This window comes from Hemicordylus capensis, chromosome 7 (genome assembly GCF_027244095.1).
Source record: "Hemicordylus capensis ecotype Gifberg chromosome 7, rHemCap1.1.pri, whole genome shotgun sequence".
Classification (NCBI taxonomy): Eukaryota; Metazoa; Chordata; class Lepidosauria; order Squamata; family Cordylidae; genus Hemicordylus; species Hemicordylus capensis.
The window spans coordinates 14,127,217-14,149,842 of record NC_069663.1 but is presented as its reverse complement, the minus strand read 5'-3'; the positions used below and the strand labels follow the sequence as shown (position 1 = coordinate 14,149,842).

General features: G+C 47.6%; 1 protein-coding gene across 3 annotated transcripts in view; it reads right to left on the bottom strand.

Annotated features, from left to right (window-relative positions):
• LOC128333081 (discoidin, CUB and LCCL domain-containing protein 1-like) overlaps positions 1 to 21,898 on the bottom strand; it is a 50,922-nt gene extending 29,024 nt beyond the window's left edge. For 2 of the 3 annotated variants that reach the window (XM_053268147.1, XM_053268146.1), the window contains exons 1-2: positions 21,734 to 21,898; positions 11,818 to 12,039 (exon numbers count right to left, since the gene is read on the bottom strand). In XM_053268147.1, coding sequence (XP_053124122.1) covers positions 11,818 to 12,039; positions 21,734 to 21,824 — 313 coding nt within the window. In that variant the 5' untranslated portion in view covers positions 21,825 to 21,898. The remainder of the gene's footprint in view (positions 1 to 11,817; positions 12,040 to 21,733) is intronic. The other variant, XM_053268148.1, reaches the window with a different exon arrangement.
• Between the last annotated feature and the right edge of the window lie 728 nt (positions 21,899 to 22,626).

Here is a 22,626-nt window from a genome sequence, read left to right as displayed (position 1 = left end):
CCCTCCCATGATTATACATTGCAGAAATCAACTAGTCAAGGGCTACTAGGCATGATGACCATATGCTATCTCTAAGTTCATAGGCAGTGTAGCTCTGAATAACAGTTGATGGGAGCACAAACAGCAGGAAAGGGCTATTGTTTCTGGACATGTCTGATTGGTCACTGTTGGATGCAGGCCACTGGAACAGGTAAACCTTTGCTCTCACCCAGCAGGGTTTTTCTTATGCTAGCCTGCTTGCTGTGTGTTGTGTGCATCTATTCCATCATAGCTTGCCCTTCACGAATCAAGGAGCTAGGAGAGCAGGCTTGTTCTCATGATCAAAACCAGGGTCTGGGGAGCACCCAGCCAGGGTAGGAGGGCTGTGCATGCCCCTGATTTGTGGCCGTGTGCCTCTAAAGAACCAGGTAATGTTGAATCCAAGGGAAAGAGTTGGGGTATGCAAGGACAAGGCAATGTGGAATCAGGGATATTAATAGTTTAATGAAATTGATATTATGTACAGAGGCAAGTGCCGACCAATGTCCCCTCTAACAGAGATTACCAGATGTTGTTCACTACAACTCCCAGCATCCCTCACTGCAAAGGCCTTTGGTTGAGGAGTATGGGAGTTATAGTCAACAATATCTAGAGATCCCTGTTAGAGAAAACACTCATGGGAAGAGCACAGCATCCCTCCCAGTGACTGTTACTAGTGTCTTCCCCATGTTTCTTTATGGATTGTGTGACCTTTTTTGGGATAGGGGATGGATTATCCCTCCTAAATGGGCAAAGAGGCAACTTTGAGAAGTGCTGACTCTCTTATGCTTAGCAGGGGGAGAGCAACTGTCCCTGTTCAGCCCAGGATAGCCTCTCCAATGGAAGTTGGGGTTTGGGTTGCGTGCACACACACATGCTTGTGAACCATTGTGGGACAGGGAATTGTTTTCTTATTTTGTGATTGTAGAATCCAAAAGGAAAGAATTGTGGTATACAAGAACAAGGCAGTGGAGTGGAATTGGGAACATTAATAGTTTAATGAAATAGACATTATGTACAGAGAGGCAAGTGCAGAGTGCTTTTCAGTGCTCTTGCTGCTGGCTATTTGTTAGCCCAACCTCCAGGACTGGAACACAAGTAATTAAAGCCCCATTCAAAAGCTGGCCTGGATCAAGGATTGGATTAACCCCTGCTAACTTGACAAAGAGGCACCTTTGAACGTGGTGATTCTCTTTATTTAGCAGGGGGAGAGTAACTGGCCCTCTCCACCCCCAGCACAGTACCTCCAGTGACTGTTGTGGTGTCTGTCGTGTTTCTTTTTAGATTGTGAGCCCTTTGGGGACAGGGATCCAACTTATTTATTATTTGTCTGTGTAAACTGCCCTGAGCCATTTTTGGAAGGGCGGTATAGAAATTGAATAAAATAACAACAACAACAACAACAACCAAAAATACCACTGGCAGGAGGAGGGAAGAATGATCCTGTGGAAGGTCGGAGCTGGGTAGGATGGCTTTTCATCCACTCTCAGTAAAATGCTGGAGACAAAGTGTGAGTTGGCTGCACCCGCAATGCCCAGCAACTGGCTCACGCACTCACTCTCCCTTCCTCCTCCCTTTATCTTTGCAAACACACAAAACAGATTGGGAGCATGCACTGCTCTCCTCCTACCCTGATTATGATCATGACAACATGTCCAGCATCTGTTGTTTTGGTTAAATTCACCTGAAAGTGAGTGCCACCTGAACGGAACCTGAGTCCCAGGAGTTTTTAGTGGATTTGCCCATTACATTTGTCTATGAATGGAAACAACAGCTGACATGGCGTGCAGTGTTGCTGCTGCAGACAAGAAAGCAGCAGCCCCGCTGTGGAGCATAGGCGGGAGTGCCACCAGCATCACCACACGTTCCCCCATTCACAACAATGGGAAGAAATAGGGTGATGTTGGTAGTACTCTTGCCTATTCAGGGCAGCTCTACAAGTTCTACCAATGATGTTGGAACTGTACATCATGTCAACCCATAGGCGTGTACATCATGTCAGCCCATAGGCGTTCTCCTTCCTTTGTTTTGACATGATGTGGTTGAAGCAGAAGGATGATGCACCTGAAGATGACGATGCACCTGAAGCAAAAGACATCCATTCTTTGTTTTTAAGATGATGCATCTTTGGGTCACAGCAGGCACAATCTCAGAAAAGGTGTTCTGTCCCGTGAAGGAGGGTGGAATGCCTCTTCCCATCTGCCATGAGTATAAGCATTGTACTAAAAATATTAAATGAGTTAGGCCTGATCCAGCAGGGCTGCTCTTATGTTTTAACAATCTGATGCCCCATTAACTGTGGGCACCTTTTTGACTGATGAAAAGGTTTTTAATCAAGGTCAATATCTGATTGATAGATTCACCATTGCACTCCTATTACTATTGTGACTATCAATATTTATGTACTGCTTTTCAATGAAAAGTTCTCAAAATGGTTTACATAGAAAAAGAATAGGAGGGAGATAGTTCCCTGTCTGCAAAGGAGATTGATTGATTGATTGATTGATTGATTGATTGATTGAATTGAACTGAATTTACATAGCACTCATTTCCGGTCATGTACTGAAATAAAGTTACTATACTATATACCACCCATCCCAGAACAGTGAAGGGCAATTTACATCCAAATTTCAAACCGTGTAAAATTTAACATTAAAACATTTTAAAGAAGCAGTTAAAATTAAGGATGCGCCGAAATGCAATTTGGCTGTCCAAATCATGGCACCTCCCTTTAAAAATGAAGGTTTACGCAACCCCTTTAAATCAGAGGAGAGCAGGTCCGTACCTGCTCCTCCTCCGTTTGCTGCCATTCTGACGTGCTCCCCACCGCCTGCTATTCCTGCGTGCTGGCGGGGTGTCTCCCAGCAGCCCCTGCATGCACATGGCCTTTGCGCATGTGCGTGCCAGCCATGCCGACCATGCAAATCATGACCATGCCATGCATGCGCAGAGGCCAAGTGCATGGGAGATGCCCTGCCAGCGTGTTGGGGGGACCACAGAGATGACAGCAATGGAAACGAGCGGAGTAGCAGGTACAGGGCTGCTCCCCTCCGCTTTAAAGGGGCTATGTAAGCTCTCGATTTTAAAGGGAAGTGCCCGTGATTCGGACAGCCAAATTGCGTTCCGGCACATCCCTAGTTAAAATATTAACACAACACTCATAGGGAACATAGGAAGCTGCCATATACTGAGTCAGGCCATAGGTCCATCTAGCTCAGTATTGTCTACACAGACTAGCAGTGGCTTCTCCAAGGTTGCAGGCAGGAGTCTCTCTCAGCCCTATCTTCTTGGAGATGCCAGGGAAGGAACTTGGAACCCAGAGCGGATCCATCCCCTGAGGGGAATCTCTTGCAGTGCTCACGCATCAAGTCTCCCATTCATATGCAACCAGGGCGAACCCTGCTTAGCTGAGGGGACAAGTCATGCTTGCTACCACAAGACCAGCTCTCCATTTAAAACCATTTAAAACCAAGTAAATATTATTAAAAGAGATGGTTTCCTATCTGCATGACCCCTGTCTGCAAAAGAGATGGTTCCTTGTCTACATAACTCAATGGGAGAGCATCTGCTTAGCATGCAGAAAGTTCTGTCCTCAACATCTGCAGGTAGGGCTGGGAAAGCCTCCTGCCTGAAACCTTGGAGACCCGCTGTCAGTCACTGTATACAATCCTGAGCTGGATGGACAGATGGGATGACAATGGGCAGCTTCCTAGGTTTCTGTGTAAGACTCTTCCTTTCCTTGGGATGGGGCCACATCTCAGTGGTAGAGCATCTGCTTTGCACGCAGAAGGTCCCAGGTTCAATCCTGGGCTTCTCTGGCTAGGGCTGGGAAAGACTCCAGCCTGAAACCTTACAGGAACAGAGGAAGCTGCTTTATACCGAGTCAGACCCTTGGTCCATCTAGCTCAGCACTGTCAACACAGACTGGCAGCGGCTTCTCCAAGGTTACAGGCAGGAGTTTTGCAAATGCCAGGGAGGGCACTTGGAACTTTCTACATGCAAGCATGCAGACGCTCGTCCCAGAGCGGCCCCATCCCCTAAGGGGAATATCTTACAGTAGTCTCCCATTCAAGTCCAACCAGAGCAGACCCTGCTTAGCTAAGGGGGGCATTCATGCTTGCTCCCACAAGGCCAGCTCTCCTCCCTCGCAGAGCCCCTGCCAATCAATGTAGACTCTATTCTGCAGTGAGTCATCTGCAACGCATCATTAATGTCTGCATGGATGAGCTTCCTTCCAGTAAGGACTTGAGTGTGGCAATGGGGCGGCCCTTGCGTTTGGAACCGATTCTCCCTCCCGTCTGCTCTTTGTTCTTCGCATTGTGGTTGACTGGTGCCATATGACACATCTTCCACGCACCAGATGTTACACAAGCATGACCGACATTTCTGGCATGTGCCATTCCATTCCAGAGGGGTGGGAGGCTGGGTGGAAAGCGGCTGTCCTGGTGCACCCTGCCAAAACACCCCTTTCGGCAACCGCAGCCAATAAAACGGAACGCCCCCTGCAAATCAAGTCACACGGCCCTGTTCTGTTGTATGAGAGTTTTGTGGTCAGTTCTAGTGCACCAAATCACACGGAGACCAAGGTCCTCATTACTCTTTGGCAGGCTGGAGCTGGGGAGTTTAACTCTTTGTCTGCTAGGCGTGGTGGTGAGTGTATGTGCCAATTCTGTGAGGATCCAGCAGTTCCTGGAGCTGGATGGGACTCCCTGAAGACCTTGGCCTATACTGAGACCAGGAGGAGTTATCTCTACCATTTTTCATCTTTTCCTATAGGAAGCTGCCGTATACTGAGTCAGGCCATTGGTCTATCTAGCTCAGTATCGTCTTCACAGACTGGCAGTGGCTTCTCCAAGGTTGCAGGCAGGAGTCTCTCTTAGCTCTACATTGGAGATGATGCCAGGGAGGGAACTTGAAACCTTCTGCTCTTCCCAGAGCAACTCTATCCCCTGAAGGGAATATCTTACATTGCTCACATGTGGTCTCCCATTCAAATGCAACCAGGGCAGACCCTACTTAGCTAGGGGGACAGGTCACGCTTGCTACCACAAGACCAGCTCTCCTCTCTATAAGGCAGGGAGTCTCACCCTAGGGTCCAAAGATAATGTTGGACTACGACTCCCATCACTCCCAGACACAATGGATTAGGGCAGTCGTAGTCCAACAACATCTGGGGACCCAAGGCTGAGAACTTAAAGAGTTTAGGACAGTCTCCTCTTTTATTGTGACAACATTCATAGGAACATAGGAAACTGCCTTCTACTGAGTCAGACCATTGGTCCATATAGCTTAGCATTGTCTACACAGACTGGCAGCAGCTTCTCCAAGATTGCAGGCAGGAGTCTCTCTCAGCCCTGTCTTGCAGATGATGCCAGGGAGGGAACTTGGAACAAACATGCAGGTGCTTTTCCCAGAGTGGCCCCATCCCCTAAGGGAAATATCTTCCAGTGCTCATATATGTAGCCTCCCATTCAAATGCAACCAGGCTGGACCCTGCTTAGCAAAGGGGACAACTCATGCTCACTACCACAAGACCAGCTCTCCTCTTGTGAGGTAGGTTAGGCAAATCGGTAGCAATTGGCTTAGTGGCAGCCAGTAAGCTTTGTGGCTGAGATTTGGACTTGGATCTATCCCTGTTTGGGCAACTTCCTAGCAACTTTATCATACTGACCATCCAGTTTTTGGCAGTGATACCAGCCGGGCTTGTAGCCAGCCCAAAGGTTTTGGGAGGGGCACCAAAAAAGGTAGGGGAGCCAAGGTTTACCGCCTTAGTTGCTCTCCATGCAACTACAGTACAGATGGCCCTCATTACCCACGATACTGGCACCTGCAGTTTTGCGTATCCACAGCTGGGTCATAGGGATCCAGTGTCTTTATTCGCGGAGCAAAATGGGGTTATTTTCACCTTGGTTATTAGTGGCCAGAAATGACTGCTGGTGTCATTTCCTACCACCATTTGTGTTTCCTTTCTGCAAACAAACAACAAAAATCTCAAAAAAGAACAAAAATCTGAGGATTTTGAAGTTTGCGGGGCGTTGTTGGGGAACTGAAGAGCAGAAATAGGCGGGAATGGAACCCCCACGAATAACGAGGATCACCTGTACAGCAGTTTAAAAATTATTTGTTTGTAAAAATATTTTTGGGGGTGGGGAATTCGGGGTGGGTGGGTCTGCTCTAGCCCCCATGGCTATGGGTCTGCCAACTCCCACCCCCAGAAAACGAATGAGCAATTTGCTCTGAGACCTCACATTCTGAGTCGAAATGACGTTTCCTTGGAGCCTTGCTTTGAACATCTTCTGGTCACCTGTGGATCCACACGTCAGTTCTAGGGATTGGGGGCTTTGGGGGCATAGGGGCAAACTTAGCCTCATGCAGTGGAATGAGTCAGATGAAGATCTATCACTCTGATTAAGCTTCTCCACTGTCACAAACTATGGCTGAGTCAGGCTGAGTGATTCCCACATCCTCCTCTTACCTAAACACTGCTTTGGAAAGAGTCCCGTCTCCCAGACCCCAGAAAATGAAGCCAGCATGTACTGGTGGATCTCCTCTCCTCCACCCACCAGAAGGAGCTGATCCTGTCCTCAGTCACACACACACCCTCTGCAAATAAATCATGGTGTCTCCAGATATGTCTTACCCCAGATATGTCTTACCCCAGCTAACAGTTCAATAGCAGAACTCTCAAGCCATGAAGGGAAGCGAAAGAGTGAGGAGAGGGAACAGCTGATTCAGGGCCAAAATATATGTGATGTGAGAAATCCGTGATCCTATCTCCCAGTTTTGTTTTGTTCTAATTTAAAGCATGGGTCCGTCCCCCCCAATTTACTCAGAGCACTGGCGAAGGAGGAGGAGGAGGAGGAGGAAGGAGTCCAACTCTTCCCTGCACTGCTTTCCTTTTCTAAACCAGAGGAGGTCCAGTTGCAGTTACCACCAGCTTATTTGGTGATGACCCTAAACCGGGCCTTCTCTGGGGTGGCTCCAGGGCTCTGGAATGCACTGCCAAATGAAATTAGAGCTTCCCCATCTCTGGCTGATTTTAAGCAAGTATTGAAAATGCACCTATTTTATCAGAATTGTCACTTATAATGTTTTAGGGTTTTATTGAAGGTTATTTCAATTTGTTTTAGATGATTTAAGATTTTAGTCATGTTTTAATGTTAAACCACCCAAAGATTTTATATGGGGTAGTATTTAGATGTGATAAATGAATAAATAAACAAACAATTTCTTCCTCCCCTTTTCAATTATTTCTCTCTGCTGTTAAATAGTAGGTGAAATCAGTGGTTCTCAAACTGGTGATCTTGGTGCACTTTCAGGTGGTCGCTGGTACACTTCAACACATGCTGCAAACAGCAAGTGCTGAAGAGTCTGGACTTTTTTAGATGATGTGCTGAAGAAGCGAGCCACTTCTCAGTTGGGCAAGCAGTCTTACATCAGCATCCTTGAAAGCACCCAGTTTACGGTTATAAATGAATAAAGTGCAATGCTCCTCAAATAATGGGGAAATCAGAACAGTCTCTTAATACAACCAAGTTATAAAAGGTCAGACTAAATGGTAGGCATTGTGCAAGTACAACTGGGTGGCATGTTAAATGTATAGCAAAGTTCAGTTGCACTTTGAAAAACAGGGAAAAATATTGGTGAGATGAGTTTGAAACCAGTCTTGGAAGATAAGCCTAGGTCAGGGCTGCAGAACGTTGGTCTTCCTTCCTGCAGATGTTGGGCTGTAACTCCCAAATATTGGCCACTGTGGTTGGGGATGATGGGAGTTGTAGTCCAAAAGTAGATTGGGGGCCAAAGTTGCTTGGCCCTGGCCTAGGCTGCAGACATGTCCAAGGCAAGATTCATTGTCCTCATAGACTTCTTTGCTAGAATGTCGTACAGTGAAATCCTTCATTCCACCCAGCTAGCCTCCGCTCTGAGGGGAGCGCCAGCTGCATCATTTCCCACAGCAAACCGAAGAAAACAATGATAAAGAATTATGGCCAGAAAATCCTCTCCCTTCCTCGCTGTATGTGCATTGGGTCATTCCAAGGTCATGCTTGCACAGAACTTCCACTAGCGGGAACCTCCAGCAGTCAGCCAAAACTGAAGGCTGACATTTGTCAGAAAGGGGGGGAAAGTGGCAGTGGGGGCGGGCGGGGGAGGACACTTCTCTTGGTGTCTCTGCTGAAAGTAGGAACAAGCTGGCTGAGGGAGAAAGAAAAAGTCCAACCCATCTGCACATAACATTTATGTTTTGACATTTAACATTTTACGGATGAAAACAGGGATGTGCCTGTGAAAGGTAGGGAGTTTGGTCAAGCAAATATTTGGGAGTTACAGGGAGGTGTGGCTTAGAATGTGTAGGGGCGTGGCCATGCAACTTGGGAGGTGTGGCCTACAGTGTGTAGGAGGTGCGGCCAAGCAACCTGAGAGGCATGGATTACAATATGCAGGAACATGACCAAGTCGCTTGGGAGGTGTGGCTTGCAATGAAAAGGGGTTTGTGGCCAAGCAACCGGAAAGTTTTCCACACCCAGCTTTTTGTTCGCATCTCCAGAATGGAGGGGATGTGTTCACATATCGGCCAAATTGACCCCAAAGTCCCTGCAAGCTAACAGGGAGCACTTCACACACAATTCGGGTCTTTCACTTTGCATTAGAGTGTAGTCCGATTTAAATCCGGGGTAAAAAAATAATCCACTTTTTGCATTGGTTTTTTGGGGCAACTTCAAACTCGCAGTAAAGCCTCTCAGTAAACCTGTGGAAAGGCCTGCTGCCTGGGAAAGCTCCTGGGGAATGTGGCTTAAAATGAGCAGGGGGCTTGGCCATGGAATTTGGAGGTATGGTGTATACTTCCAACTACAAGCATGTCAGAAACAGAAAGCAGGTAATAAAGTGTGTGCAGAGCATATTACAGCAGATTCCCAAAGCAGATGAGCCAAGCTCTCCAAGATGTCACAGGTGAAGAGAGAGATCCACTTGGAACAACCAACCTCAATCCAAGGATTACTGCCCAAGCCTCAACACACTCCCCCCCCCGGATTCCCCCTGCTAAATGCTGTGTACTGTCTGATGCCTTAGCACTGTGGACCCCCATTGAGATGCAGGTGCACTATGCACACCATTTCCAGTTTTAAAAAGCAGTTTTTAAAAATCAAACACAGATAATGCATTATGCAAATAAAACTTTTAAAAAAAGAAGTAGAGGTGAGTTTTGGGAGGGCATTTCTGAATTTACGATTGGTGGGTTTTTTTTACAAGACAGAAAAGGAAGCAGAAACCTTCAGCACCTGGCTTGCAACATTCCAGACACGTCCCTCTGGGTAGGACCATGAAGGATTCTGATATTTTGAGTTCCGCTCCGTGTCTATTTTAAAAGGAGTCATCACTGCGAAATCTCCTCCCCCATGTATTGCTACAGCTTGGGGTGGGGTGGAGGGTTCCATGTAATGCTCTAGATAGAAACAGGATGGAGGAAAAGCTTGCTTTCTATTTCTCCATGGGAAGCGGGCTGCTCAGAGGGAACTTACGCAAGGAGCAGATGTGTCTGCCAATTCATTAAGTTGGCCCCCTGAAGAGCAGTAGCCCAAACGTTTTCAGGATTTCCTGGGAGAGACTTAATGGTATTAAGGGAGATTGGAGAGACTTAAGCAGCCTGTCATCAGCCTGTCCAGGGAGAGCCGAAAGAGGAAGGAAGGAAGGAAGAGCAAACGACTTGGGGAAATGTCTGCCAGGAACCTCTCCCGATGAAATCACGATGTGGCCTCTCTGCCAGGCATGGAAGGTGATGGAGGCGGAGCGGCAAGGGGCGAGGAGAAGGGTGGGTCAGCCTGCGTGCCAAGAGGAAGCTGGGCTAAATATAGGAGATGGCCGAAAGGGAACTGCGAGACAAGGAGCCACTGAAGGGACAAGGGCCCAGCAATGCCAGCGGATGGCAAAGAGAAGGCCCCTTTGTATACCCTCCGTCACGTGGCCACGAGAGCATCTGCAGGGCTGTCATCCATCAGCCTCTCAGGAGGAGAGCTGGTCTTGTGGCAGCAAGCATGCATTGTCCCCTTTGCTAAGCAGGGCCCACCCTGGTTGCATCTGAATGGGAGTCTACATGTGAGCAGAGGCGCTCTCACCCCCAAACCTTGAGGCTGTGGCCTCCAAGGTCCGGCGGGGCCTCCAAATGGCTAGGGGAGCCTCCTGTCGCCAGTTGTTGGCGTCTGCCTTCCCTTTCTTTTCAGATTGTGAGCTCTTTGGGACAGAGTCAGATTTAGGCACAAGCAAAGTCAGTGGCGGCTTAGGACTTCACATTACAAGGGGCCATTCCTGACAGCGGCCGCTGCGTGATTCCACGGCAGACGTTTCCAAAGGCTTGCTGTTCTTCCTTTCTCCCTTCCTCTTTGGCTCAGTGGTGAACCACATGCTCTGAGTACGAGAAAGGCCCACATTCAGCCTGGAGGAGAGGTGATGGGTGGCAGGCACCCTGGCCAGCTTCCTCTCAGACTTGCATCACCTTCCCTAGCAGCACACGGGTGTGTGTGTGTGTGTGTGTGTGTGTGTGGTGCCACAATTGCCTCTGCACTTTCTCCTTTTCTTCTCAGACTTTGAAAAAGAGGAGAAGGGCAGTGGGAATGTAGAGCATGGTAGGGATGTGCTCGAAACACAATCCGGCATCCGAATCGTGGGCACGTCCCTTTAGAAACGAGGACTTACACAGCACATTTAAACTGGAGGAGAGCAAGTCCATACTACTATGGATATTTATATACCATTCTTCAGCCAAAGTTCTCAAATTCCCTTTTTATTCTTTTTTATTGATTTTAACGCTCAATATAACTTTTATTCTGGTTTTTATAGCTCTATTATATTATGTTTTTTAAAAACTCTTATTATTTTATGTCCCCCTTTTAAGGTCCTTTATGCATTTTATGACCTTTAAACATAATAGCAATAGTATATTATTATTATTTTATTCATTTTCATTTTTAGTATTTTAGTACTTTTAGCTTTTTTAGTACTTGTATTTTTTAACGTGTAATGAGTCCAGGCACAGGTTTACACCCTCACCCACTGTTCGTTAGAACAGAACTATAGGCTTGTTCTAATAACCGTAATCAGGGTAGGAGGAGTGCCCAGCCAAGGTAGGAGAGCCAGGCACACTTGCGAGCAGCAGCTGTATGAACTCAAAGATCAAGGTAGGAGGAGGAAAGATTGATTGTGTGGAGGCGGGAGCTGGGTAGGACAGTTTTTCATCCACCTTTGGTAAAATAGAACAGATATTACACTTATATTAAACAAGCTACACTGGCTACCAATATGTTTCTGGGCAAAATACAAAGTGCTGGTTATAACCTATAAAGCCCTAAATGGCTTAGGCCCAGGATATCTTTATGATATCTCTCCCTTATAAGCCCTGCCGCCTACTGAGATCATCTGGGGAGGCCCATCTGCAGGTGCCACCAGCTCGTCTGGTGCTACTAAGGGACGGGCCTTTTCCGTTGCTGCCCTGAGTCTTTGGAACAGGCTCCCTGCCAAAATAAGAGCCTCCTCATCTCTGACAGCTTTTACAAGGGCTGTTAAGATATATTTGTATATTCAGGCTTTTAATTGGATGTCTAGAATTTGTTTTTAAATTGCTTTAAAGTTTGTTTGAATCTGTGTTGTTTTATTATAAACTGATCGGAGACATGAGTTTGGGGCGGTATGCAAAAACACGCTAAATAAATTAATAATAAATAAATACAATAAGCCAGCAAAAGAATGCAAGTTGGCCACATCTATCCTATCCAGCTCTTGCTTCCCACCGATCAAGCTCAGCCTTACCATATCTGGAACCATCAGACGGAGAAGAAAGCAATACGAAGCCCGATCTGCAAAGTTCTGAGCTTTCAATGTCCATGTCTCCAAAGGCCAGGCTGAGATAGCTCCCCGAAGCCACGTGAATCTTCCACTCACAGGATGTGAAGTTGGGATAGGTGCCGGGGTAGTTCTTGGAGGTCAATGTCCCACTGTATGGTGTCAGAACTGAGTGACCACAGCCGTCTCCTGGAAGGTAGCAAGATCAGATGAGGCCCCCCCACACTTTTTGGACTGTGCACCACACTAGCCAACCCATCCCAAAAAGTCATAAGACATTAGAAGTGGGAACAGTACAGGCTACAGCTTAGTCTCCGTGGGCAAAAGAATGATTTCAAATTTCATATCTCGCTATATCTCTCACACAGCTGGAAGCCCCAAAACATAGAAGGGTCTTCACCCTGGCCAATGGTGGTGCCCCTCCTTCAGCTGTGCTGGAAGGTAGATACAAGAAGGTACGCCTGTGCCCCTCTGCTTTTAGGCAAGTTGAAACAACAGAGCACGTCCTCCTCCATTACTGATTCGACAGAGACATTCGTATTGCCCTCATTCTTCCATCATTAATTGAGACCCCAGGTTGCTCAGGCAAAGCTTACATCTCTCGCATGTTCTAACCCCGCTATAACACAGAACATTGCCAAGTTTTGCACGGCGGTGTGTAAAATTCATCAGGTCCTGACCATAAGCAAGAACTAAGCAGGCTCGGCACAGCGCACGTCCACACAGTTTATCCTTTCTAGCATATTTTACTGTCTTCGTTCTAACTCCATCGCATTCCATAGCTTTATCGTTTTTACTGACCGAGTCCAATTCTAACCTTCACACTCTGAGTAGATTTTAACCACTTAACGCTTTTATATAGTCTTTATCCATTTTACATTAAACCTACCCATTTCAGCTATAGTTTTAAGATAGCTTACCGCAGCTTAACAGTAGCTTCATAGCAGTGTATAGCTTTTAGCTTCTCTACTGTCTTCACAGTTACAGGCACAGCCTGTTTTAATGCTGCCTCAATGCTGTTCTAATATAATCCACTTTATTCTGGTCAAAGATCATAATAAAGATTGATTGAGGTTCCAATTTTAGTATATGTGCTGCCGAAGTGAGCACAGATTGATTGAGGTATAAATGGATCTCCTTGCAGTATGGATATGCACAAACCGAGGTCCGAGCACTGGTTCGGCGCCATGGGGAAGGGAGCGGCAAGTGGGAGGTCCTTCCCTGCTCCCCACCACCCTATGCAGCTTCCTGCTGGGACAGCACTTGTCCCAAGTACCGACGCACGGCGCCGGCACACACATGGTATCTACAAATGCACAGGCTCCATTTGCATGGTCAGCAAATGCCGTGTGCAGGCTGGCACTGCACGCAGGTACTTGGGACGAGTGCCGTCCCAGCAGGAAGTTGCATGGGGCAGCGGAGAGCAGGTAAGGACCTCCTGATGGCCGCTCCACACCCCACGGCTCCAAACCAGTGCTCGAACCTCGGTTTGTGCACATCCTTATATTGCAGCTAGCAGGTTCTATATATTTTAGTGAAAGACTGTAATGCTTAACATGACTTTTGGATGCAAAAGATTGGATTAGGCACAATACATTTGATAGGGGTGGGGGTGGGGAAGCCCCAGGTGTGTTCTCTGCCTTCTACGCTCTCCAGTCTTTCCGTGTAGTTCATTTTTAGCAAAAGGCAGTGGGGGAGGAATCAACGTAATTTTCTTTGGTTGGGAAATAGGGTATTTCTTTAGGGAAATTGGTTTTGGTTTTTTTGGTTTTTTTTAATGATGACTGTCTACTGATTGAAGATGCAGATAAACGAGATTATGTCCCAGGGGTAAAGTTTAATCAAGGGTCTGGGGAAGGGAGAGGGTAATCTACTTGGCCAACAGGGTGTCTGAAGATTTTCTGTGATCCTGAAACTTGCTGGCTTTGATGACTTCTCTGCTCTCTTCTGATCTGCACAGCATGGAGTATCTTTTCTGTTCTCATCTGAAGGAAGTGAATGGAGACGGTAAATCTAGTAAGAGAATTTTACTCTGTGTCCAGCACGGACGGTAGGGAAAGCTGGCTGTAGAGTCCAGAGGAAAGAGTTGTAGCCCACAAGAACAAGACAGTGGAGTTGAATCAGTAATATTCATGGTTTGGAAAGGCAAGATTGTGCCGTCAAGTCAGTGCTGACTCCTGGCAATCCCAGAGTCATGTAGTTTTCTTGGAAGAAAATAGGAGTGGCTTACCATTGCCTTTCCCCACAGAGTATGAGGTGAAGCCTTTCAGCACCTTCCTGGATTGTTGCTGCCCAATATAGGAGTTCCCCATATTCTAGGAAACACACCAGTGGGGATTCGAACCAACAGCCTCCTGCTCTCTAGGCAAGTTGCTTCCCCGCGGTGCCAGGGCTTATTAATGGTTTAATGAGACAGATATTATTTACAGAGAGGCAAGTGCCGTCTGCCTTCTGTGCTCTTCCTGCTGGCTGTTTGTTAGCCCTGCCTCTACTCCAGAACTGGAATACAAGTAACTAAAGCCCCATTCAAAAGCTGGCCTGGATGAACCAAAAACACCACACCCACCAGATAAGAATGGATGCAGCCCCCAAGATCTATCTCAGTGTTCTTCCTTGTAAGGTCTGGGCACGCAGTCCTAAGTGAGGCCCCCTGACTGATAGTTTATTGGGCCCGTGTGAAACTTCCACCAAAGCGGAATACTCTGGCACCGTGTGGAAGCTACCTTTCCCACTATGCAGTGCCGTGCTTTGCCCAGAGCTGATGGGGGGGGGGCTTCCTTTAAGGGAAACTGAGCCCTCCTGAGACCCTGCACCACCTTGGAATGCATGCACAGAGAGAGGAGAAGTTAAGGGTGTGCACGGAACCGCTAAGGGTGCTTTGGTTTGAGTTTGAACTGAACTCGAACCGAACTGTCCGGTACGTGAGCTGATTCGTTCGAACTGGCAGCTGTCCAGTCTGAGCAGTTGAACCTGGTCGAACTGGTTTGACCCGGTTCAGATGCTTGTAAAGGGAAATCCGGTAAGGATTCCCCTTTACAATGGGGGGCGGTTTGAAAAAGGGTGGGTGGGAGGTTACCTTACACACTGCTGTGGTGTGCGGCTCCTTGGTGGCGGTGGGCCATCAATAGCTCCCCTACACCCCACCGGCACCCCCCACCCCAGGCCAGCAAGGACTGCTCTGTTGGCCATTCTCCCCAATATATTCACTGACCCTGCCTCTCAATCCCTGGGTCTTTGGCATTTGTGCAAAAAGGGCAGCCATTGGCTTGTGGTCATCAAATGCAATCGTGTCGGTGTGTGTGGCCAGGAGGAGAAGTCCCCACCACCACCCATGTTTGGAGTACACGTGAAAAGATGTCTACATGCTTATCATGACATGCGTATTGGCCAAAAGATGTGATGCAGGAGTTTGGTTAGCAGATTTTTTACACTTAAGAACACAACATAAGAACATAAGAACAGCCCTGCTGGATCAGGCCCAAGGCCCGTCTAGTCCAGCATCCTGTTTCACACAGTGGCCCACCAGATGCCGCTGGAAGCCACAGGCAGGAGTTGAGGGCATGCCCTTTCTCCTGCTGTTACTCCCCTGCAACTGGTACTCAGAGGCATCCTGCCTTTGAGGCTGTAGGGGGCCTATAGCCCTCCAACTAGTAGCCATTGATAGACCTCTCCTCCATGAAGTTATCCAAACCCCTCTTAAAGCTATCCAGGTGGTTGGCTGTCACCACATCTTATGGCAGAGAATTCCACAAGCCACCTTATACTGTGTTATTCCACAAGCCACCTTATACTTGCTCCATCTAGCTCAGCACTGTCTGCAAAGCAGATCTGCACAGTGCACCTGCAAAGCAGATGCTCTGAGCTCCAGCCTCATCCCATGGGTGGAATATCTTACAGCAGACAGTGCATACATGTAGTCCCCCATCCAAATGCAAACCAGGGCAGACCCTGCTTAGCAAAGGGGACAATTCATGCTTGCTACCACAAAGACCAGCTCTCCGCCCAAAATTTAAAAAGCAGCCATGCAGGGGCTTCAGTTTTGATTAGAGCAGCAGCAGTGTCAGGGAGGGATGTTAACCCTTTCCCCTTGTGTGTGGCATTCCTGAATAAAACCATCTCTCTAGGGATGATGCTAGGGAAAATATATGTTCTGGTATGTGCCTGTCTTCCCCCTCTCAAAGGAGGCTCAGAGGGAGGAAAAAGTTGTTTAGGAAAGTGATGCAGGGGGGAAAGGGTCAATCCCCCCTCTCCTGCAGTCTCACTGCTGTGATTAAAATGGGTGACAGGGAGGAGAGCTGGTCTTGTGGTAGCAAAAGATACTCCTATAAGATATTCCTCTTAGGGGATGGTGGGAATGTACTATCCCCTCAACATGGCTGCTTTTAAGTTTTAAGAAAGCTGTCATGAGATCTGGTCACAGATCTCCAGGATCAGACCCTGTTTGGGCTGAGCCTCCACACTCTGTAAGTTTTTATTGTTTCCTCTCCACTCCTTTGGCTTCATCCTGCCCTGCCCTTTGTCCCTGAGATAACCTGCAGTGAATCTGAGTTAGATATAAAATACCCCCAGGGCTGCTTCTTGGTCTGACTTTGCCCGCACTTTCCCTAAATGTGATTGTTAAGGAGGGCTGGAAAGAACCAGGGGAATTTCCAAGTGAGCATTAAAACACAATTCGTAGCAATGCCAAAATCTCCTCTGAGAAATTACAACTCAGCTTTGAGTGTATCATCCAGCACATAAGCCATTGCATTTTTTCTGGCCTCATTCAGCAGGAAGGCCTTTCCGTGTTGATCAGCAGATTCTCACCCGCATAGTTTTCAACAGGATGCGGGAAAGACAAAACAGAACAGATGCTACGGAAAAACGCTCCCTCTTGGCTTAGACGTAAAACCTCAAAAATAAAGGCCAGGAATGTTTCTCTGTGGCCACTGCTACATGTTCTTTGCTTCTGTCAGTGGGAGTATAACTAACTGGGCAAAGAGGCCCCTTTAAAAGCCGGGGAGAGCAACTGTCCCTACTCAACCCCAGCATAGCATCTCTCCCAGCAACTATTGCTGGTATCTCCCTTGCGTTTCTTTTTAGCCTGTGAGCCCTTTGGGGACAGGAAAAAAATTATACCTACTACTGTGCAAAGAGGCCCCTTTGAAAGTGGTGATTCACTTTTTGGAGCAGGGGGAGAGCAACTGGCCCTATCCAGCCCCAGCACAGCATCCCTCCCGTGGCTGTTGCCGGTGTCTATCTTATGTTTCTTCTTAGATTGTGAGCCCTTTGGGGACAGGGATCTATCTTTATTTATTTATTATTTCTCTATGTAAACTGCTTTGATAACTGTTGTTGAAAAGTGGTATATACATATTCATAGTAGCAGTGGTAGGGGAAGAGCAACTCTCTGTATTCGGCCCGTCATAGCATCCCTCCTCCCAATGGTATCTGTTCTTCAATTTCCTGTTAGACTGTGGGCCCTTTTGGGCCAGAAAACAAATTTATCATCTTTCTTGCTGTGTAAACTGCTTTGAAAATTGTTGCTGAAAAGCAGAATAAATAATATCAAAATAAAAATAAAAATAAAATAAAAATAAAAATAAAAAATAAGTTAGGATGAAATTCATTTGCTTCTGTTCCCAGCAGTGATTGAAGCTTGATCTACAGATCACCTCTGCACTGGCTCAATAAGGAGATGAGGAACATAGGCATTTCTGCTACTACATAGTACATAGGAAGGTGCCCTATACCGAGTCAGACCATTGGTTCATCTAGTTCAATATTGTCTGCACTGACTGGCAGCAGCTTCTCCAAGGTTGCAAGCAGGGGTCTTTCCCAGCTTGGAGATGCTGCTGGGGATTGAACCTGGGACCTTCTGCATGCAAAGCAGATGTTCTCCCACTGGAGGGCTATGGCCCTACCATCCTCTAAGGAGAATATCTTACAGTGCTCACGTGTAGTCTCCCATCCAAATGCAAACCAAAGGGGACCCTGCTTAGCAAAGGGGACAATTCATGCTGGCTGCCACAAGACCAGCTCTCCTCCCTGTCATTCTGCCAGTGGGTCCCCTCCCTCAGGGGCCCAGGAGCATTTCCCCCCATCCCTTCTTCCATTGTACCACTGCTACCACTGATGAGAAGTGTCCCATAGCTGGGAAAATGCAGCATCATTAACTTATTTGTCTGGTTCTGCAGATAGAAATACATGTGCCAAAGCAGACACGAATGAGACAAGAAGCTGCATCTTCCACTGCAAATGGAAACCTCTAAAATTTGGCCAGCTTTTAACCCTAAGCTCTATATATCCTCTTAGCGCTGCCATGCAGAATCTCGGAGATTACGATTCTATGCTTATTGCTCCACAGCAAAAGCTGCAAGATCCTTGTTACACTTTCCCCAGCGTCAGGGATGATCACATCTTATTGTGAGATATTAATGTGCAGTGCTAGGCGTGCAGTGATATGTGACTGAGGCAGTGATGAGAATATTAACTGTGTTAATATTCTGGTTTTGTGCAGGCTCCAGATATAGTCTTTCTGGTCACAAGCCCACTGCTCTTTGGACTCTTGTGCAAATGCGAAGGGGAGACTTCTCAAAATCCAGTGCCACAAATGTGCTGGAGATTGTGTTATAGTATGAAAAACAGTGAATCAAGAAAATATAGGCTGCTGAACATAAACCCCTAGTGGAGGGGTTCCCAACCATGGGTTCCCAGATGTTGTTGGACTACAATTCCCATCATGCCCAGCCACAATGGTCTTCAGAATCATAGAGTCATAGGTGTCCCTCAAGGCCATCTAGTCGAACCCTTTACACAAGAGCTTGAGCAAATGCAAAAACTCTAGATTTGGAGTAACTTTTCTCACGCATTGTCTTTGGCTAAGTTGGACACAGCTCTTCCATGAATGGAAGGGGCGTTCCACCAGTGAATGGAGGAGAGCTGGTTTTGTGGTTGTGAGCATGAATTGTCCCCTTTGCTAAGCAGGGTCTGCCTTGGCTTGCATTTGGATGAGTGACTACATGCAAACACTGTCTGCTATAAGAGATTCCCTTTAGGGGATCAGGCCATAGCTCAGTGGTAAAGCATCTGCTTGCATGCAGAAGGTTCTGGGCTCACATGGTCCATTGGTCCATCTAGCTTTCTGCATTGTCTACACTGACTAGCAGTGGCTCTCCCAGGTTTCAGGCAGGAGTCTTTCCCAGTCCTACCTAAAGATGCTGCCAGGGACTGAACCTGGGATCTCTGGGAGCTGCCCAGAGAACAATTTGTTGTGGGGCAGCTAAAAAATAAAGTTAATTAATTAATTATTATTAATTATGACTATTATTATTATCTCCTGCTTGCAAAGCAGATGCTTTACCACTTAGCTACAGCCCCATCACCTAAAATAGGCATACTCAACTTCGACCTCCCCAGCTGTTTTTGGACTACAACTCCCATAATCCCCAAACAGTGGTTAATAGCCAGGGTTTATGGGAGTTATAGGCCAACATCTGCCGGAGGGCCAAAGTTGAGCAGGCCTGCCCTAAAACAATCTGTTAACATAGGAAGCTGCCTTCTACTGAGTCAAGCCACTGGTCCATCTAGTTCTGTATTTTCCACACTGACTGGCAGTAGCTCTCCAAAGTTTCTGGCAGGAGTATCTCCCAGCCCTACCTGGAGATGCCAGGGAGTGAACCTGGGACCTTCTGCATGCAAAGCAAATGCTCTACCACCCTGCTACAGCCTCACCATCACAGACTGCTAAAAGCTCTTCTCTGCCTGCTGTTCAGGCAGAAGTTGGTTGCCAACTTTTTAATCCGTTCTTGTAGCTCTTTCTCTAACTGTAGCTTGATCACAGCAGGGAAATAAAGTTCTTCATGTGCTCCTTTGCTGCACATCACATCCCTGCTTAAAGGTGCAGCTGCAAGGTTGAATAGTTGGAAACCCTCCCTGTTCATTTACTCTGAAATGGCCCGTTGTTAACTGCCTTCTGAAGCAGGGCGGGTTAGTAAACAGGCCATCAGTGTTTCTTTTTTAATGGTCCCTTTACTAACTTGGTGGATGGAAAACTAGTGCATCCAGTGGCAGGAAAGGCTTCACTGATTGCCAGTTTGCCTTCCAGGGTAGATTCAAAGTACTGGTCTTGACCTTTAAAGCCCTACATGACTTGGGGCCTGGTATCTGTTGAGTCTGCTAGGATGCTCTGTTCATCATCTCAGGTCCTGCTTGGGCGGGCCCTGCCACTGACCGAGATTCAGTTGGCAGGGAATAGAGACAGGGCCTTCTGGTTGTGGCCCCTCGGCTCTGGAATGCCTTCCCAGAAGAGCTTTGCTGTGCTCCCTTTTTCAGCGTTTTTAAAACAGATCTTAAAACTCATTTCTTTCGAGAGGCTTTTAAATGTTTTAGTACAGTCTGATGGGTTTTTAATTTTTAATTGGGTCTGCTTTAATCAGTTTATTAACTTATATATACATATATAAGCATAAATACATATGCTTGTATTTTAAATCTTTTTAGTCAGATTTGTTTTATATTTTAGCTTAACATTTTAATAGTGTCATTTTTATAGTCATTTTTAATGTTTGTGTGAACTGCCTTGGGATTGTTTTAATGAAAGGTGGTATACAAATTAACAGTCAATCAAACTTCATAATGTCTAGTGTTTTATCCACTTTACTGTTTTGTTTTTAATTTTGTACTCCTTTTATTGCTCCATTGTTGAGAGATTCCCTAAGCAGTACTGAAGTGGAGGGCTTGGATATGAATATTTTAAATAAATAATAAACATACAATGGATGTGTTTGGGACTTTTTAGCTTTAAAGAAACAAGACAGATAAAGGGGGATCTGATCAAGGTATATAAAATGATGTGCAGTGTGTACAAAAGGATATTTTTCTCCCCCTCTCATAATACCAAAATTCCGGTTTAGCCAGTGAAACTGATTAGCAGGAGAATCGGGAGAGACAAAAGGAAGGTTTCTGTCACACAACAAATAATATATGGAACTCACTGCCACAGGATATAGTAATGGCCACTAGGGTTAGACAGATTCATGAAGCGGGGAGGTCTAACAATGGCTATTAGCAACAAGGGTCAATTAGAATCTCCATGTTTTATGTCCATGTCCTCCAATTAGAACCTCCATTAGAACCTTCAAAGACTGTGTACTTCTGAATTCCTGCCAATGGTTAGCCACTGTGGGGAACAGGATGCTGGACTCAGCTGGGCATTTTGCTCTCACTTGCAGGGCTTTTTGATGTTCCTGCAGACATGTACCTAGGATATTGGCACTGCTAATTGTGCTCCCCACAAAACAGCACTCAGTTTACTTGTCTTGGGTTGGCATGGAGTTACAGACAGCAGGATCTGTGCCCGCCAGATGTTGCAGTCGGTGAACTTTCCATTTAGCTGGAACTCTCAGAGCTATAGCGGTTCCCTTATGCAAGGACTTACTGGTTATGTGTGTGCTTATACCGAGTCAGTATACCGAGTCAGTATTTTGTCTACTCTGACTGGCAGCAGCTTTCCAAGGAGATGCCCCCAGCCCCCCACCCTCAAAGAAAACTGTCGTATCCTAAGTCAGACTATCGTTCATCTAGCTCACTATTGTCTACACACTGACTGGCAGCAACTCTCAGGGATTCAGACTTTCCCAGCCCTACCTGGAGATGCTGCCTGGGGTTGAACCTGGGACCTTCTGCCTGCAAAGCGGATGCTCTGCCACTGAGCTATATGGCCCCATCCCCAAAGAAATCTGCCTTACCAGTGAATCAGAGTATCCGTCCACCTAGCTCCGTCTTGTCAACACTGACGGGCAGCAGAGTCTCCCCCAGCCCCCCTTTCCTGCCCCTTCAGCTCAACTTCTTCTCCTCGCCCTCCCACCAGGCACCTCTTCCTAGCCGGGGTTGCGCGACTTACCAGTCTGGCCGCTGGCCGGCGAGAGACCCAGGCGCAGCAGCAGCAGCAGGAACAGCTGGAGCAGCCCAGGCGCGCGAGGCGCGGGGCGCATGGTCGAGGAGCTGGAAGCCGCAGCCAGCCCCGCAAGCTCGGGCGCCTCCGCCGCTCACACCCTGCCGCGCTTGGCGGCGCCTGCTGGGCTTCGCGGGGCGCTCCGGTCCCCTCGCGTCCCCCGATTGGCTGGAGTCGCCAAGCCCCCCTCGGGCACTGGCCCCGCCGGAGCGCCAATCACCAGGCAGGGCAGGGCTGGGCTCCCCCAATGCTCTCCTCCTGCTGGCGGCGGCGGCGGCTGCCCTATTATGGAAAAGGGGACAGGGCTGGAGCCAGAGGCGAAGTCGTGGGATCGTGGTGGGTGGCGGCCGGTGGGGATTAGCCCTGGCACGCGCGCACGCTCCGCGGGGAGTGGGAACGGAGGAGGGAGCTCAGACTTCTGTCCCCATGGGGCGGCTCAGTCTGTCCACAAAGTCAGTCTCTCTCTCTCTCTCTCACCCCCCCCTCTCTCACACACACCCTCTCTCACATACAGACACACACCTCTCACACATACACACACCGTCTCTCTCATACACCCCCCTCTCATACACACAGACACACGACACACGTCTCTCTCAAGCACACACACACCCTCTCGCTCTCTCCCACGCACACACACATTTCTCTCTCTCCCTCTCTCACTTCTCTCTTTCTCACACTCACACACACCTCTCTCCCTCACACCTCTCTCTCACACACACAGTTCTCTGGCACACCCACACACACACACCCTCTCTCACTCACACACACTCTCACACACAAATCTCTCTTACACAGACACGCACCTCTCTCACTTCTCTCTCTCTCACACACACAGTTCT